The sequence below is a fragment of the Centruroides sculpturatus genome, unplaced genomic scaffold (genome assembly GCF_000671375.1).
Source record: "Centruroides sculpturatus isolate CEXI.00-Female unplaced genomic scaffold, Cexi_2.0 scaffold59, whole genome shotgun sequence".
Taxonomy (NCBI): Eukaryota; Metazoa; Arthropoda; class Arachnida; order Scorpiones; family Buthidae; genus Centruroides; species Centruroides sculpturatus.
The window spans coordinates 304885-323579 of record NW_019384301.1 but is presented as its reverse complement, the minus strand read 5'-3'; the positions used below and the strand labels follow the sequence as shown (position 1 = coordinate 323579).

Here is an 18695-nt window from a genome sequence, read left to right as displayed (position 1 = left end):
CGTAGCTCGAAGAAGCAAGAATTAGTCGAAAGGAAAACAATTTCTTCTGTGTTTTTTTTGGAAGTCGAATGCATCAGCGTAACGTAATTTGGCACATTAACTACGTAATGTAAACGAAAATACGTATGTTTTTTAACATCCTAGATGTCTATAACATTAAGTATAAACTTCTAAATATATAATATATTGGCTTTTCTGAACATATTTAATTTTATAATTGAGCGGAACAGGTATCGAACAATCCAACATCACAAGATGATGCACTTGTTGTTATGAAGAGAACCTTGAAGGCCATCAAACCGGCTGGCACCACTCGAAGGTTTGTATGTCGAATCCAAATTATCGAGAATTCTCATTACTTCTTTAAATAAAAGTACAATATGCCAATTATATTTTGCAGAACATTCGACGTAACCACACTTCCAGTGCTTCTTCACCAAAGTGGCAATGTCTCTTCTATCGCGGGTTTCGCACAGATCGTGCTTATTGCCCACTACAAAAACTGGAATATTATGCATATTTCGGCTATCGAATATTTGATCGCGTATAAATTTAACGTACTGAAACGTTTCGGGAACGTTTAGATCAAAAACTAAAACATAAGCCGAAGCGCTTCTCAATCCCCACGACTGGAATTCACTCCATTCGTAATATGTATTTGATGGAAAGTAGGAGATGACGGGTAGATCTATGATCATTAATTCGTATAAATGCTCGTTTATGTATACTGTAGGATAGAATGTTTGCTTCATCTCTGTTGGAGAATAGTCTTCTGTATATTCGTTCCATACAAATTGATTAATGATGGATGTTTTCCCAACAGCAGCCGCTCCGAGAACGATCAGTTTTACTCTTTGCATGGCACTAAATAAATAGAAAATTGTTTGTTTCTAATAATGAATTTTCACTCGTTTTCTCTTTTTTCATTATTTTCTTCATATAAATAATAATAATGTAATAATTTTCTTATTCTGAAATTTAAAAAGAAAATTTACACACATTTTAATATTTTTTGTTAATTAATTATAAAAATTTAAATTATCACAATTATAACCTACCCCAGAATAAGAATGGAGCCAATATAAACCGTTATAATTCCTTTGAAATTCCCGACATTTTTCCTGAAATTTGAGGTTAAGAAAACAAAAATGCCACACGACATCATATGACTCCGTGTCATCGGCTCCATTTTTATTCTGGGAAATACGGTAGACCCCCCTATAACACTGTTGATAATTCCGTATTATATGAATTCCATGTTGTACGAGTCATTTATTTTTTACAAATACGTGTGCCGGCTGTGAACGGCGCACGTATTTGTAAAATCTAAGTGACTCGTACAACATGGAATTCATATAACACGGAATTAACAACAGTGTTATAGGGGGATCTACCGGTATTATAAGATTTTCAGTTTCAAGTAAATTTTCTTAATTCTGCATATATTTACCATACATATTACTAAAAAAATTAATTAAAATTAAGAAAAATCTTACATTATTAGCCAAAATCTCTATGTATAATATTCCACAAAACACAAAGTTCCTCCGATTTCCTGGAAGAAAAAATTATTACAAAAATTTTAAACAATGAATTTATAGATAATATTTTTATATTATATTTCAATATTGTAAATATTATTTAAAAATAAAGAGCCAGACTGACTTCGATTCACAGCCATAATTTGTTGGGCATTTTGCGAGAATGACGCTATTTAAGAGTGCGCTATATCAAGGTTTCACTAAGTAGGGCTTATAGGGCTTATACACTGTATTGTATATAACAGAGACTTTAAAGGATGTTTTTTAGTTAATTTATGTGATTTGTTTGATAACTTATTGATCATTTTTATTTGTGGAGCTTTTCTCTCTATGGGCGCTAAGCATTTTTAATTATAGCCAAGGCCCATAATAGAGGCAACCAAATGGAGGGGAAAGACCAAATATATACGGACAGACCACCCATTGAAAAATTTACGAGTTGCTCTAACAAGTAGCTTAATACATAACACCGCAGAACAATGGCAGTTTGTCATAGGTTTGCGCCTGGACAACGCCAGCGTTTTTGAGCTTTTTTCGCGTGTCTAACAACTTAAATTAGGCTAGTTTATCGTAGAAGACTGGCAGGAAACCACCCCTTAATAGGTTGCTCGTGCGCAACTCAACACAAGAGCAATCTATCAAGGGGTGGTTTCCTGTAAGTCTTCTGTGGTAAACTGCCCTATTGCTGTCTCCCTTTAATTCAGTCCTGGATAACCGAACCGTCTCTACTTCAGATTACTGAATTATATATATAATTAACTTATTAACTTTTCCAACTTATAATTAAAAACTGTACATTAATTTAATTTCAAAAAGATATTTAAAACATGAAAAATCTCAAATTTTTATGTTAAAATTTTGAATTTTTTACATCATTTCATTACTAAAAATACATTTATTGATTTTTTAAAAGTTATTTTAACTTATCAATATCCAAAGTAATCTTGTTAAAATATCTGATCATAGACCATAACGTACGTCTTCAATTTTTACATTTACACGATAAAATCTCCTAAAATCTTCCATAAAATTCGAATTATTAAGTTTCGAACTTACGAAAATACTCAACAGTTCATTAACACGAAAGAATATAAATATCCAGAAAGCATTAAAAAAAATTCTTATGTGAATCAATTCAATCTCCCAAGTAATCTGCATGTAAATATATAGGCTATAGGAAACTTATTCTTTAAGATAAAGAGGAAAAAAACTCATTATTCAGATGATGAAGACAGAAAGAATCTCATGAATTTTTAATATACTAAGTTTAAATTTCACTTTAAATTGTAATTTCGTATGAAAATACCCTAATATTCCTTACACGAAGTGGATATAGTATGGTATGGGTCTGTCTAATATAAATAAGTGGCAAGCAAACAAGCTTAGCTGCCGCTTGTCTCCTACATCTGTATTTCCCAAAGTTTTCGGACCACCACCAATTTTTAGTTATAAATTCTCACTGAAATTTTTAATATAACAATAACCTTCAGGTTTTACTATTATATAAATTATATATTTAAAAAAATTTAGCAACTTTACATACTTAGATACGAAGGGAGTCTATGAAAAAAAGTCGACTCTATTATGGGATCTAGCGTTTCTGTGGTTTAAAAAGAAGAAGTTTAAAGACTAAATTTTGTATTATTGTGTAGTTATTAATATTTTTAGATAAATTCTTCGTTAAAGTAAAGTAATTTTTTGTTTTATGAAGTCTTAAGACGAGTGTCATTGATGATTAATTAGATTTCTTCGTAAAAATAGTTTACAGGACTTTTAAAAACGATAAAATTTATCGATATATTGCATTTTTCTGTTATTGATTTTCGACATTTTTATTACAAAATAACTAAAAAACTGTAGCAGCAATTTCATACAGGAGAGAAAAAATTCGAAAGTTTTATTCTCGATTTTATCTTCTGTCCCTTTTGACTCGTATCCAATGTTGCAAACGTCCCGTTTGGGGTAACGAATACCTGTATATTCATTACCCCAACCTGTATACCTGTATACCTGATATATCGTGTAAAAAATAAATTCAAATACTTTCGAGTGTTTCGACAGTTTTTATGTCACGCTGTAGACACGATCCAAAACTTATAAAAGGAATATGTTGAACTTTGGTGGAGAAATGAACGTTACGAAAAGAGCTTCTTCACAATTTCGTAAATTGCTGTTATAGAACATTGCTGTAAAAATAAAACCTATTACAATAAGAGATGATAAGAAGAATGGCTCTAGAGAACCGTTGGAAAATAAGAGATGGTTATAAAGAACCATTTTTCTTATTACCTGTTATCCTCCAGTATTTCTAGGAATCCGTTTTATTTCTTTCAAAAACGTAATTAAAATAGACGTTTAAATCGTAACATAATAGAGAGATTGCGGCGTTGAAAACGTCGGTCTCGACCTCTCTAATAAAAAGTTTAAAGCACGTTTTTCGCATCTTTAAGTTTGTTTCGTGTAAGTACAACAGTTACTAGAAAAATTATTAGAATTAATAGAAGAAAGTCTAGAAATTGATGCTTATATAATGTAAATGGCTTGACTTAAGCTATTTTCGTATATTCGGGCATTAAAATATTATTTAAATAAATTTTATATTAAAAACAATGATAAATTATAAAATAATATAAAAATAATTTTGAATTGATTCATTTTTATAGTTTATCTGACAGCCCAATGTTACATTCTGTTTACAGAAACACTTTGACACTTTTCCGTCAAAATATTATTAACCTTTTATATATATTTTATGAAAAAAAATCCAGATTAATAATAAATTACCCTCCAGCATTCTAATTAAGCTCGACACAATTAGATGGAGGAGCTGACTACTTTTATAAGCTGATAATATTCGCCCGAAGGTACTCTTCAACCAATCTATCTCGGCACTTTTGTTCTGTAAGATGAGATTTTTTCATATATTACTATATGTTGATCCGCAATACACACAACACGCCGATCCTGTAATTTATCCACTGACTCTACAAATACTCAAAATTTTGAGTATTTTTTGGGACCGCAAATACAATAAAGCGAACAGAGAAATTTCCATGAAAATAATCTAAAGTCAGTTTTAATAAATGTATTTGAACGCATTTGTTAATATCACGCAGAACTCTATTGTGAATCCAATTGGTACGATACTTTCTAATAATAAACAATATGCCAACAGCAGCAGAGTGGATAATATCACCGAACACTGGCACTTTGTTGCGGGTTCACGCCTTACTTATCGACTGGTCACATGTTTTTCGGGTTTTCTTTAAGTGTCTACACCTAAATAGGGGCCAGTTTATCATAGAAAGTCCTCCCGGGAGGCACCCTCTCTGGTAAATTGGCTGTGTTGCATTGTCGTGTTCCATCAAAACTTTCAATCACTTTAATTTTCTATTTGTCATTACATCGAACGTAATTATCAGTTCTTACCTTCAGGAAGTCCTGTTATTAACTTCTAAATAAATGACTCTAAACCTCATTTTATCTGCTTAGACCAGCGATTTGAATAACTACAACTATTACAATGATTTGCTTATGGGAAAGAAGTTCAGAAAACCATTTACTTCACATACAGATAATTTGATTTAATTTTCCTACTTAAGTGACGATATCGAGCTATAAATGCATTAAAAATTGATATATTTTAGTCAGATGATCGTCAATCCAAATAAAATATAGACTTTTAGTAAGATTAATGGAATCTTCCAAGGTACCCCCTTGGAAGGGTACCTCCCGGGAGGACTTCTTATGAGAAACTGGCCTTTATTTAGGTGTTAGAAACGTGAATAAAACTCGAAAAATTCCACGTGGACAGCCCTTATCGGGTGCGAACCCGCGACTATACAGGTAGAACCTTAAATAAATGCAATATAATAGTAGTAAATCCTACTGAAGATAAGAAAAATAAGTTTATTTATTATTATCTTTAATACAAAGAAAATATTGCAAATTTTGGAAAAAATATTTGAAAAAATGCTAAAATTTGGCGATTGAAATAACAAATTTCATATAAAACTTGAAGCTATTTTGTTAAGAATAAAATCTCAGAAAAGGAATAAATAAAAGAAATAAGCGAGAAGATAAAGAAAAATAGGAAAGAATAAAGAAAAACAAAGATATGAGATACAGACATCTTTTCTTTTTATAGCCTTCCTTCCTTCGAATTCTCTATATTGATTGATTACGGTAATACAGAGTGCTACGTTATCACTTTTATTACGTCAATAGCTGTGTCTGCTTCCATAATCTTCTAGTAAATTATATAAAAATTAATTTACGTTATTTAGATATTATAGTAATAAAATATTAAGGATTGTTTACGCCACGATATAATTGAGTAAAAAAAACATGGGAGAACATTTTTTGTGTACCTCTATGTATTTTTTTGTTACAATAGAAGTTTGCTAATCCGGCACCTGTGCGATCGGCGTGGTGCCGGATTATTGAAGATTTTTGTATCTTCACAAAATTCAATAACTTATACGTTGCAGGCATTTCTGTATATTTTATACTAACGCACGCTCTGTACTCAGTCTGGAGACAATACACTGAATGTATACCTACTTTTGCATCCCCTTCTATATATATATAAGGGCATAAATGGCAATAATAGTTACCCTACAACAAATTAGAATAGTTTAATGTATATACACAGGTAAATATTCTAATTTCTTGTAGGTTAACTGTACCTATTATTGCCATTTAGAAATTATAAACGTTAGCGAGGCTCTTCTTATATAATGAAAGCAAAGTAAACACTTCGCATTAAACGTAATTATGCATTTTTTTTAAATGTTAGCAAAGAAAGATAAGTTAATTAATAAGTTTTCCACAGCTCCTTTAATTTTGATATTATTGTCTTTCCGAGACGAAGAGGCAGAACGGAAATAGTGTAGTGGTGCTCGAAGATATTTGATAAGCTTAATTAAAGACAGATATCGATCTTGATTCGTTGGTTACTTTTAGATTTGTCTGTAAAATTGCCTTTGGGAGATATGGCTTCCTTTGGGAACCATTTGCACTATATATAAACGACATTTCTGTTACAACTGTCAATCTCGTTCTGTACCACCAATCTTCTATTTATAATCTACATTTCTTATCTTCCTAATGATTTTACTATTCATAGTTTTTAGAATTTCATCGTCTTCAAATGTGAATGAATTCGAGCAAAAGATAAGTTTGTAAGAAATTAATTATAAAAGTCAGAATTTTGAATTTTAAAAATTTCTCAGTTAAAGTAATTCTTGAAGGAACACTCTCTGTTTTACTTCCCTGTGAAGAAGATCCCTTCAAGAATTCTTTTTTAATTGTGATTTGTAGGTCTGAATCAAACAGGCCAAGAAGTTCCGTTCCCTGAACACTGGGAGTTACTCTTAAAAAGGTATCCTCCTAGGCCCAAGTGCTGCGTGCCAAAACTTAACAAACAAACTGAATCGAGTGCCCTTGTAAAAACGAGTCTCTAATCTCGGTTAGTCCTCTGTGATAGAAGGCAACAGAGAATCGGACCTCATTTTTACAGGGGTCTTCAAAAACATTTGCTATTAATTATTCGTTTTGTTACATTTCACATATGTCACAAATAAATATTTTTGCTTATTTTATTAATTAAAATATATAATACAAATTTTTAACGCTATTTTGTTTTTAATGTCGCGATTCCTCACAAAGGTAAGTGGCTCGGCCCTTTCTCGTTTTTCTGGAAGGCCGTGGTTCGAGTAGAACAAAATAAGTGTTCGGAATCAAATATTTTGAACTAGATGTTTATGCGGTTCTTTCAATTAAGCTATAGAATTATTTTACAATATATAAATAACATGCTCTTTTGGTCGGTAAAATTAATGGTGTTGATGTATCCAAATTGTCACTTCATGGTGTCATGTTTCCGTTACACATACGTACTGTTGTTGGACTCATTAAATTACTGGGTATTTTTACAGGCCATAGAGGATGGTGCGTCATTTGCAACACCCGCTCCTGTACGAGTTCAACAAAGGTGCCAGTGTCACCCTGCCAGAAACATTTGTACCGTATACGGGGAAAATGTTATAGAGGAGAAGGTGGTATTATGGAACACTGCGGGTATTATGGAACACTGCGGGTATTATGGAACCACCCCATTTCGAACTGATAATAAAGGCGAACTGTAGCGGAATGTGGCCGAACTGAACTAGGAACTGAACATCCATAGCAAGGGGGAAACCCATTTTACTTCAGTTAAACGATTGTCCGTATTTAATCAGCAAATTTGTTTTTTTCAAAATTCACAAGTTTTGAATGCTAAATGAATTTAATTATTTTTAAAATATAAATCGTGTAGTTGTAGGTTCACTGGTGCATGTATTCCGTTCCAGAGACTTAGGGGTACATATTAATCTGTGTGATATTCACGCTTTTTAAAATTTGGTCTCGACAGACATAAGTTAATTCGAGATGGCGATGCGTGAAATACGGACCCCTTTGGTGCTTTTACAGTAATATGGAACTCAACTCCTCCGAACTCTCTCTTTGCAATCAGACATTCGTCCGGAGCAATTTGGGAAAAAGACACTAGGTAGAAAGTCTGAAAATATCGAAAAAGAGCTGCTGGAATATATATTGTTGATGGAGGTCATATTTTTCTATTATAAAAGCATTTTTGAGATAAAATACATTGGAATAAATAATTTTGTAATTATTTAACATTTTTTGTCCTTTCCTATTTGTTTTTGGCTACATTAAAGCATTTTTTTGAAAATATACAGTAAGGTTCCGTATTACCACCCGATTTTCTCTAAGCCTACTTTCGGACTTTTTGTACAAAAGCCTTCAAAAATCATACTTACAGTTACACTAGCGAAAAATCCAATTAGGAACATTTAGTTTACTAGTTACCAGTACTTTTCGCACAAAAAATGTGGGTGTAGTTATGATACCTTGTTTACAATTCACTAAAATGTAATTGGGGTTCCATAATACCACCTTCTCCTCTAACAAAGAATAGCCCGGAAATGGTTTTTCCGTTTCAGAAACTGAATTTCATATCTTAATGACAGTGCCATTTGAACCTTACTCATACGTTACAGATGTCAAACGATTGTTGCATGATCAAATTCCATCTCAGTAGCTTGGTTTTTTAATGGGAATTTTTATGGAATAGTGTATGACAAATCTTCATTAAAGTTCGATGGATTATCGCTGCGAGCATTGTCATTGAATTTAAATATCGTATCTGGATGGAAAAACATTTCCGAATTATCCTCTGTGTTACGTTAATAACATTTCCACGTATACAGCGTAATGTTTTGTGCAGCATACGGGGACAGACTTGGCAGTTCGGTAGCGGTGGCACCTTTGTTGAACTCGTAGAAAAGAAAGTATTGGAAATATTCTTTCTTCTCAGCTAGACATTTTATCGTTTGTGACCTGTAAAAAACCAGTAACTTAATGAATTCGACAACAGCATGTGTTAATCAAATGTAATAATAGACTGAAGAGTTGAAGGAGAAGGGATAGGAGAGGACTAAGAAGATAATTAAAGAACTGCATAGATGATAAGCTGAAGGAGAAGTCGCTTAACAATTGTCTCCAATTGTTAAGCGACTCCATATCAAGGGCATACCCAGAAAAGGTGCTTATGATGCTGCAGCAATAGCAAGAAATCGGTTTTGTTACTTTATTAGTATGATTTCGATTGGGTAACTAAAGTAATTCTATAATAATTGAGTAATATTCTCCGAAAAACGACAGGGGACACGTGCGTTGGTTCCCCCGAATCTGCCTCGAGCAGCATCCATATTCTTAAAATCTAGGATACGCCATTGCCCCATATATGATATGAAAAGCTAATGATAACAAATGATATTATTAAATGTAGGCTAGATACTTATGTACTAATTAATAAACCAGGACAGGAAACACAAATAAACTAAAGTCTACGATTCGCTCCTTTCTACATTACAAGAACAAATCACAAAGAGGAGTTCACTTCCCTTTTCAAGTTCTTCCCCATCTAAACGTGTACTGTACATTTTAAAGTCAAATTTACATATTTAGGCGAACTTAATATAAAATGTAAAGATATTTATATCTATACTACAATAAAATTTCAGTATTTGTAGAACTGTGTTTTCTTTGTAGTGTTTTATAGGCTTCGATCGATCACTCTTCATCATCTTATTGCGCTACTTTTGTTATTTACGTACAGGAAATCGCAAGAGGTGTTGGAAAATGAGTAACGTTTCCTATTCAAAGAGTGTTCATTGTATTTAAAATATAATTAATGTTCTCATTTAAATATTTTAAACGCATTAAATTCGGTATTATTAACTAAAATCTGATGGAAATTCATAAGAATTTATTGCAATATTTGTGCAAGAAAAGTAATCTTTTAAAATTTTCTTTAAAATCTGATAAATTTTACATCATTAAATTTAATTGTAATAAATCTGTAATGTTGATTATTCCAAAGTAATAATGCAATTACATAAATACACATTAAATTGCATTCTTCTAGAATTTACAATCGTTAAGTTCTTAAATTCCAGTTATAATAATAAATAAATATATTTAATTAACAAATATTTTAATAATAAAATTGAAGACATTTTACCTTTACCTTTATGATTATTAATATTTATGAGCGAGTAATTTAAGCAAGAATCTTAAAGAGCTATTTATAAATTGTAGATTAAATATTTATATTCTAAACCTATAATTTAAGTAGATAACTTATATTTTTATTATTATTTAATAATAATATATATGAAATATTGTAATTTTAGGTAATTGGGTGGAATTCATAAGATAAAGTAACACAACACGTAAACGATCCGTCGAGGGGTCATGCCTCCAGGGAAGACTTTCTGCCAGAAACTGGACCTTATTTAGGTGAATAAAACACGGAAAACAGCACCAATTACATACAAAATTCGATAACTTCTCTGCCAAAACAAAATAATATAAATATAATAGTTTAAACGGTACAAAGAAATTTTGGTGTAATCGATATTTTTACACCTCGTAACAATAGAAGATAGTACATAAAATTACCCGAAGATGGCAGCATCTTACTCAAAATGGCAGACTTAATATATTATTATGCATTACATTTTTTTACAAACCTAGAAAATAATAGAAACTGGTAATAAATATAAATTAAAAAATAATTTATATTAATCTACATTAATGAGAAATTTCGTGTAAGAAAACAATTGATATTAATAGCTACTTCCTTTGAAAATACAGGAAAGAAATGTAAAAATTAGAACAAATGTCTTTCTTTATCATGGAATTTCTGTTAAATAATACACAGATATTTAGAAAGAAAGTTAAATCAAGTATATATCAGATAAATTAAATATATATTTTTTGAATATTTTGTTTCTCGATACTACAATCGAAGCGAAAACTAGTATTTTACTCAGTGGGTCCGTATCTTTCAAACCAACGATCCAATTTTTCTGAAAATTTCAAGAGACATTTTTCCTTAATACACAAACCTCGCTGCAAAATTTCAGAAAATTTCGATAAAAAACACAGAAGTTATTAAGCTTCAAATTCGATGAAAAAATTAGTGTTTCCCCCAACATCTATACTTAAAAAGTTCCCAATTTCTTTTCTATTTCTTGACGTTTTAAAGTTTTTAAGGTCCAAAAATGTAAAAAAATCTAGGGGTCATACTTTCCCTCTATTAAATAACAGCCGGAGAAAGTAAAATGAAACACGATCTCAAAGATATTAACGACATTCCTGTGTAGAACTATTGTTAAATGACAAATAAAGGCGAGTCTATAAATAATATCCTCCGTATTGCCGATATATGTTGTGTTTAATTTTCAGATATACTCGACTCGAGATGCTACCGTACCTCCCAGTTTCTAGTTCACGATTAATTGAGAAATAACACTATTCGTTTAATTTTAACAATGAAATAATAGAATTTTCAGAACAAAATCGATAAATAAAATTAAATTAAATCAATTGAATGAGAGGATAGTGATTTAAGAGATAAAACAAACTAAATTAATTATGAAAGAACTAATATAAAAATAAAGTTTTATCTACTGTTTGTTAGAAGGTTGTTACTCTCCAGACACTTCTTCTGTTAGAAAGAACATTCTATAATCAATTTATGTGTAGAGAGAAGCCAGTTGAGAACCTCCGTAGAATCAAACACAATAAATGAAAGGATTATGTTTTATATATTTTTTCTATAGAAATTTATAAGTAATAATTCATTTTTAAACCCCCCAAATTGGGCCTATTATTATTTTTTAATTCATTAAATAATTTTTGTTTATTTATAATGAAATCGATAGTTTAATCAGGTACACGTGTACAGGTATATGTGGTAAACCATACAGCTTTTACGAAAAAGAACAGTTATTCAGTCATCAATACTGTTCAATGAGACTGTTGAAATATTTCTGTAAGTTTCGTAGGAGTTTCTATTATTATTTTTTGTATAAACGTGCACTCAAGAACTGAACGATTTGAAGTAAGAGAAACATTTATATTTGACATGCACTTAGTGCAATAACTCTATTATTATCGCTTAAAAATAGATACACGCGTGTATAGAAATACTCAAGATTTTTCTAGTAATAAAAATAAAAATGGAGACTTTCAAATTCTTCTAAATTTAAACATATATTCCTTTTTTTTTTTTTTTTTTAAATGTGAAAAATGTAAGAATTTTGTGGCATAAAGATAATTTTCGATTATTCTCTCGCATCAATCTTTAATATAAAATTCGAAATTTTATAATAAAATAATAATAATCTTTAAAAATATCGAAATAAATGCATTAAAGATACAACCCCTGAACACTGATAATTGGTCGCGGGTTCGGACCAACTACTAGTGTGGGATTTTCTTGGTTTTCTTCACGCGAGTAACACGTAAACAAGGATCCATTGTCTCGTGGTCGTATCTATCAAACCAAACCGAAAACTAAATGAAATTTTATATTGCAAACGACATTATTACCAAATTACGTGAGTCAAACTCAAACTTATGTGTACTATTTATAAATATGGTCAAAGCTAGCTGCGTAATATAGAGAGGTTGGCACACTAATCAATTAATCAATCAGTTTAAAAATAAAGTAGATCGTGTAGATCTATATATTTAATTAATTAATCATGCGGATGCTAAACTTAACCTAGAATTTTCATGAAAATTTTCTCGATAAACTCGTATATTGCCACCTCCTTTGTAAGATAAATGAGTAAAATATCATTCTGTGATAAATGACACAATGATAAATGAACAGTTCTTCTGAATTTTTAAATTAAATTGAAACATGTAATGTATGCAACTAATGTAAAATGATTAATAATCATATTTAATGATTTTTAACTGTTTTTTGATTGTCAAATTCATCATAATGTAATCAATAATGATAAATACTGTATATTGCCTCAATATTATGTCATTTACGGGTTTTTCTATAATAAGCAGTCGAGGTTGCAAAACCCGATATAATGTGTAATTTACACAAAACAAATATCATAAACAAGGCGTGAAGAGGCTTGGAAAGCCTTAACCTCCAGTTCCAAGATAGCTCTGACGGTAAGCAGACAAGTTAAAAGAAATACTTAAAGCCTATACGGGACTCTTGATATAGTGACACTCGATGTAGTGATCGTTGTCCTTACTACTAGTTTTTATCTAGTGGCACCGGAGCAAGATGTCGAAGATGAGTTTTTAACAGATTCTGATAAGTGCGGCATCCACAGAACACGAAGAACAAGCGTATTTCACGTGTAATTTGGGATTCGTGCTAGCGAGTAAGCTAAAGTTGCAAGGATTTCTATTATTTTATGTTTTAAAAGTAATTTATTTTGATTGTGTTTTACGTGTGATTTTGTCTCGAAGGTCTGAAGGTAAGTTGCCCTTATTGTTCGTGTTTATGTTACTTACTAGCGCTTAATTTCACGCTGTTACCGATCAGTTTGTTTACTTAGTTTACGAGCAGGAACTAGGTTAAATGTAAAATCGGCTCTCGGGGCTAATTGTTACAAGGCGAAAGGAGCACTTTGTAACAACTTAGGAATACTACACACTATTGACACGCCATCGTTTACGGTTTTCGCTTTAAAGAATAGTATGAATATGAGAGAAATACAACATAGCATACAACAGCACACAACGTCCAGGGCTATTACATAAAAATTACAAGTTATTACAAGCTACAAGAAGTATAAACTAGCTTGTAGCAAGTACAGTACTTTCAACTTGTTAATGATTATTGTTAACTGTATGTAATCAAATTGTTTACAAGTAGCTTGTAACTTGTTATACAACTTTTTATTCAATGCGTTTTGCTTATAATTTGTAACTTGTACACAACCTCTGTTTTATTTCAGACGATAGAGCGGCTGTAGAGTTTGTGGGGAAGTGATGGCAAGTTAGAAAACTTTCTTAGCCCAGACTACAGCGCTTCATATCTCGACGTATTTGCAGAATTATGCAATACCACAAACTGAACACCGACAAACGAACGTTTACTTCCAACAAGATGGAGCACTTCCACACTGGGATTTAATATGAAAAATTTGTTTTGGCCACGAGGACCGATTTCCTGGCCATCTCGATCCCTCGCTATTACACCATTGGATTTCTTTCTTTGGAGGTTTGTCAATTATAGGGGTACGCAACGTGGGTTTGCCGCATTGAAAGTTTAAAGCGTCGAATCAGTGAAGTCAGAGAAATAACTGCCGAAATTTTCCGTAACACATGGCACGAAATTGAATTCCGTCCGCATATTTTACGTGATACACGTGGAAGTTAATTAAAGCGTAAAATGTTGTAAATTAGAAATGGCTTCTTAAATAAAATAGCATATACGTGATTACTACACTTTGTTCTTCTTTATTTCTCCCCGAAATGCTCTATAACCATATTGTATTTCATACAACTTGTTATAATTAACCTGTATTTTATAATTATATTGTGGTGCAAATAAAATAATATAATTACTTAATAATTTTCTTACTTTAATTTATCAAAACAATTATTTATAACATAATTAACGTCAAAAAGAAATATGTAGAATATTATAAATTATATAAATATTTTAATGTTAGAATTCAACTACATTTTTAATTAAAATTGTTAATTTATTACTATAATTTTTCACAATAAAATGAATATTTAGTATAATAGAATTTTATATATTTTGCATTGTTTCATTGTATTATAGTTCCATTTCTTTCAAACTAAGTAGTGCACATATTTTATTACATTGTATTACTATTTACAGCAAAGAAACTGATGCACCCCATTCAATTGCATTATGCTTCATTCACATCATTTAAATGCATTATGCCCCCATTCATATCGAATATATTAATGCACTCTATTTAATTGTATTCAGTTTCCATTCATATTAAATAAACTTTAATATACATCAATTAATCACATTGTGTTGCAATTTATTTAACAGAAACTTAATTTCATTCCCGTTGCCTCTCGAATGAATTTCATATTATTGATTGCATTTCATAACAATAAAAAAAACACATACTTCCATTATAATATTCTCTATAATAGAAGAATGTAAAGTATATTCGTTAAAGATGGCCACATATTAAACTCCAGTAATTTAAATCTGTAATTTATACACGTCTTTAAATATTCTCCAAAGATTACTTAATCACATTATTTAGCTAATACAACTCTAAGTAATGTCTTACAGTATATATATTCACCTAAACAGCGCATGGATTTATATATAACTGATGAAGAAATTCTTCCATAAATATACTTATATATTCAATTCTTTAACACGTATTTTTAATAATTATTTACAGAATATTCAAGAATTTTATATGATTTAATGTTCACAGCAGACGTGAAAATTTTATTCTCTTACTGAATTATATATAATGATTCATTTTATATTTATAGAATGATTTTTCGCTAAATTACAATGTTGATTTTCGAAATTTTATAATATAATTTTTCTCCTTTACCAACAATATTATTAAATTATTATGTTTTTAATATTTTATGAGATTAAAATCAGATTTTTTTTTGTAAAATTCTTTGAATTATTTAAGAAATGCGCCATTCTCTTCGAGTAAAGTGAAGATAAAAGTCTATCAGCTCTTCAAATTTCTATCTGGAAGATTTTTAAACTCTTCTAAGCTATATAAATTATCTATTTTTTTTATAAATTAAAACACGAAATTTCTTAATTATTTAATATTTTATAATGATAAATTCATTCTAAAATTGTATTTAAACTCATAATTTTTTAGTATGGCCATTCAGATGTGGAGAGGGGCTTTAGCTAAAAATTACTAGTGTTTTAAAGAAAAAAAAAGCAGATTTTTACAATGAATTTTCCATAGTTTTCAATATATTAAGGCCTCTTACCTCTCTGAGGCTCNAAGCTGTTCTTTCCCTTTAAACTATAATAAATATAAAAGTGTTTTCTTAATATAAAGTAATGCGATTGAATGGATAATTTGTAACAAATATATTTGTGGCCTCGTAAATATAAGGGCCCTTCAAATGACCTCCCGTTTTTCTTCTTTTATATTACAAAATCTTTACGAAATTATTCATTAAAAACTATTTTTCCATCGGGGGTGGTCTGTTCTGGATATTTCGTTCTTTGTCCCTCCCAATTTTGGGCCCGCTAGAAAGGGCCCGAGAGTTAAAAGATAATTTATTGTTAATCATTCGAGTTTTCATCACGATCTTTGATGTTTAAGCTTGTTTAACAACACATTATCCTATTGATTTTTTTGATGTATTGAATTAGAGTAGAAGAATTGCGAAACACTAACGTTAACGAGATGCGTAATATATATTTAAAATACTTACATTATACCAAATTTACAGGAATATCTTTTAGGAAAATAATAAATAAAGATATAAATGATATATTGCATCGATTGACGGACGTATCTTTAACTCTACTTTATTGTTTTTATCATCTTTATCGCTCGTAAAGATGATAAAAGTGTATAGAAATGGAGAAAAGATAAAGTATCTCGGAGGTATTAAATAAAGTTATACAAAATTAGGATATTTTTCTAACGTACGAAAGCATTTCATAAGCTATAAAACACTTTAAAATATCCCCCAAAAATATTTACAATGTAATTATATAAAGTGAAATCAATTTATAATTATATATAGGTTAATTTACACGCTTTAAACAATTATAAAATCTCTACTTAATCAATCGAAAATGTCAAACTTAATTCTTGAATAGCTCTTAATATGGAAACAACAATCATTAAAATTTTATTTAAAGTAAATAAAATTTAATTAAATTAGTACTAAAAGTACATTTTAGACCTTAAAAAAAACAATAAAATTTGATTTTTAGACAGAAAAAACGAAATAAAAACACGCATCTGCCTCAGGTAGGTGTTTAAAAAAATGCTTAAATTTTTAATGAAAAATCAATATTAATTTAAAAATTGAAATTTTAATATATTTTTATATGTTAATACGAATGCCAGGTCAAAGGGTTTATATTATAAAAGAGATTTCTGTAGTGTTTTTTTCTTCTTTTTATTGATAAAATTAAGAGAGAATTTCCTAGAAAGATATCGCCATTGATTCTCATCTTCATAGCTTTTTATTGATATGTCAAACATTAAACCTTAATATAATGATTGGTTGACTCGAAAAACGTCTTCACAACTGATCAAAAGAAAATGCTAATAAACACTTTTTCACGTCACACAAGAAAAAAATTCCATTTTAATTGTAAGCATTTTTTTTGCATTTACTTTCCCAATAACACGCGTGTAAAATGTATAAGAAATGAATAATTAATTAAGTTTTTCTTAGCTAACAGAAGCCTGTCAACTTAATTAATAAATTCTACTACATTAAATAAGAGAATCTCACTAAATTATTAATCAATTTCTTCAAAATTAGTTAACAAAACTTCTAAATAGAACGAAATAATTTACCCACAGGGTATTTAATATGTATAAATTAACAAGTTATGATATAAAATGAAATTAGCTTACAAATATCTTTTCTACACACCAATGACTTAATTAATGATTATGAAATTATACAAATATAAAAAGCAATTTATATTTTGAATAAAAATCCCGTTTTTATCAATCAATAAATAAGTCGATAAGTCGAAGAAATACGTTTATTATTCGTCATTAACATTAAGGATCTTATACGATTTTTAGCGATAAACATAGGAAAATATAGAGAAGTGAAGAAAAATTTCGATCGTTATCCCCCCTTTAAGAAATTTTTTCCAATGGATTTTTTAGGAATTAGGAAATTTTTTTCTACGGTTTATTTATTAATTATTAAAGAAATCGTAACTTACTTGAAGGTACACTCCATGATATTAGTGTAACAAGATTTTGCTTGCTCCTCGACTTGCTTGAATAACGTCTGTTTTCAACCGGTTGTCTGATGCTGTATGTGCTATACCAAAGGAGAGATATTGCGCAAGCGTCAAGCATCATCTCGTTCAATCAATAAATGGGTTGAAAGCTAGGTCATGGAAAAGTAATACAGACCAATCTTCTTATACCTTTGTTCGCTTGCCTAAGTATTCCACACTTCTATCATTACCGCTTTCCTACGTCTGCCACGCTCTACTTCCTCTCATTTACACAAATATGCAAACAATTTATGTATTTTTTTCAATTACTCCTACACTTCTATGCGCTCACTTTCCAAACACCGTGCATCGACTATACATTTTTATTACACCTTCTTGTAATTCATTTAATGTAAATTCCTTATATTTTTTAAACGTCTACGCGTTAAATATCCTTTCTCATACAGACACACTTAAAATAACTTGTTATATATACGCGTGTGTTCGACACGTATCCATACTCTAACAAGTGTACTGATACTCACACTCGTACACGTTCAATATCATATATATATATGCATTTTTATGCATAAGATCTATATGTTCGACACCAGCTTTTATGTACACACTTTTGAATTCGAGTTACATAGATAACAGGCGTGGCTCTTTCGTTATTAGGAAACGTATTATGTATAAAGCCGAGACACTACTAATTTGAGATTGAGAGCATATATTTTAAATTAAATAAATTAAAAATATGATTAAAAGTTACGTCCCGCGGTATTGTCATCGTGTCACAATAATTTTCGCTCGTACATAAACATATTTAAAGCCTTTTATTCGACTTT

The 18695-nt window shown here is 30.2% G+C and overlaps 1 protein-coding gene across 1 annotated transcript; it reads right to left on the bottom strand.

Annotated features, from left to right (window-relative positions):
• Positions 1-248: 248 nt before the first annotated feature.
• Positions 249-17942, bottom strand: LOC111641640 (ras-like protein family member 10B). Its single transcript, XM_023387873.1, has 3 exons — positions 17848-17942; positions 1497-1555; positions 249-864 (listed from the first exon to the last, which is right to left on the bottom strand). Exon 3 carries the CDS (start codon positions 858-860, stop codon positions 249-251), a length of 612 nt encoding a protein of 203 aa, XP_023243641.1. The 5' UTR covers positions 861-864; positions 1497-1555; positions 17848-17942.
• Positions 17943-18695: the final 753 nt, after the last annotated feature.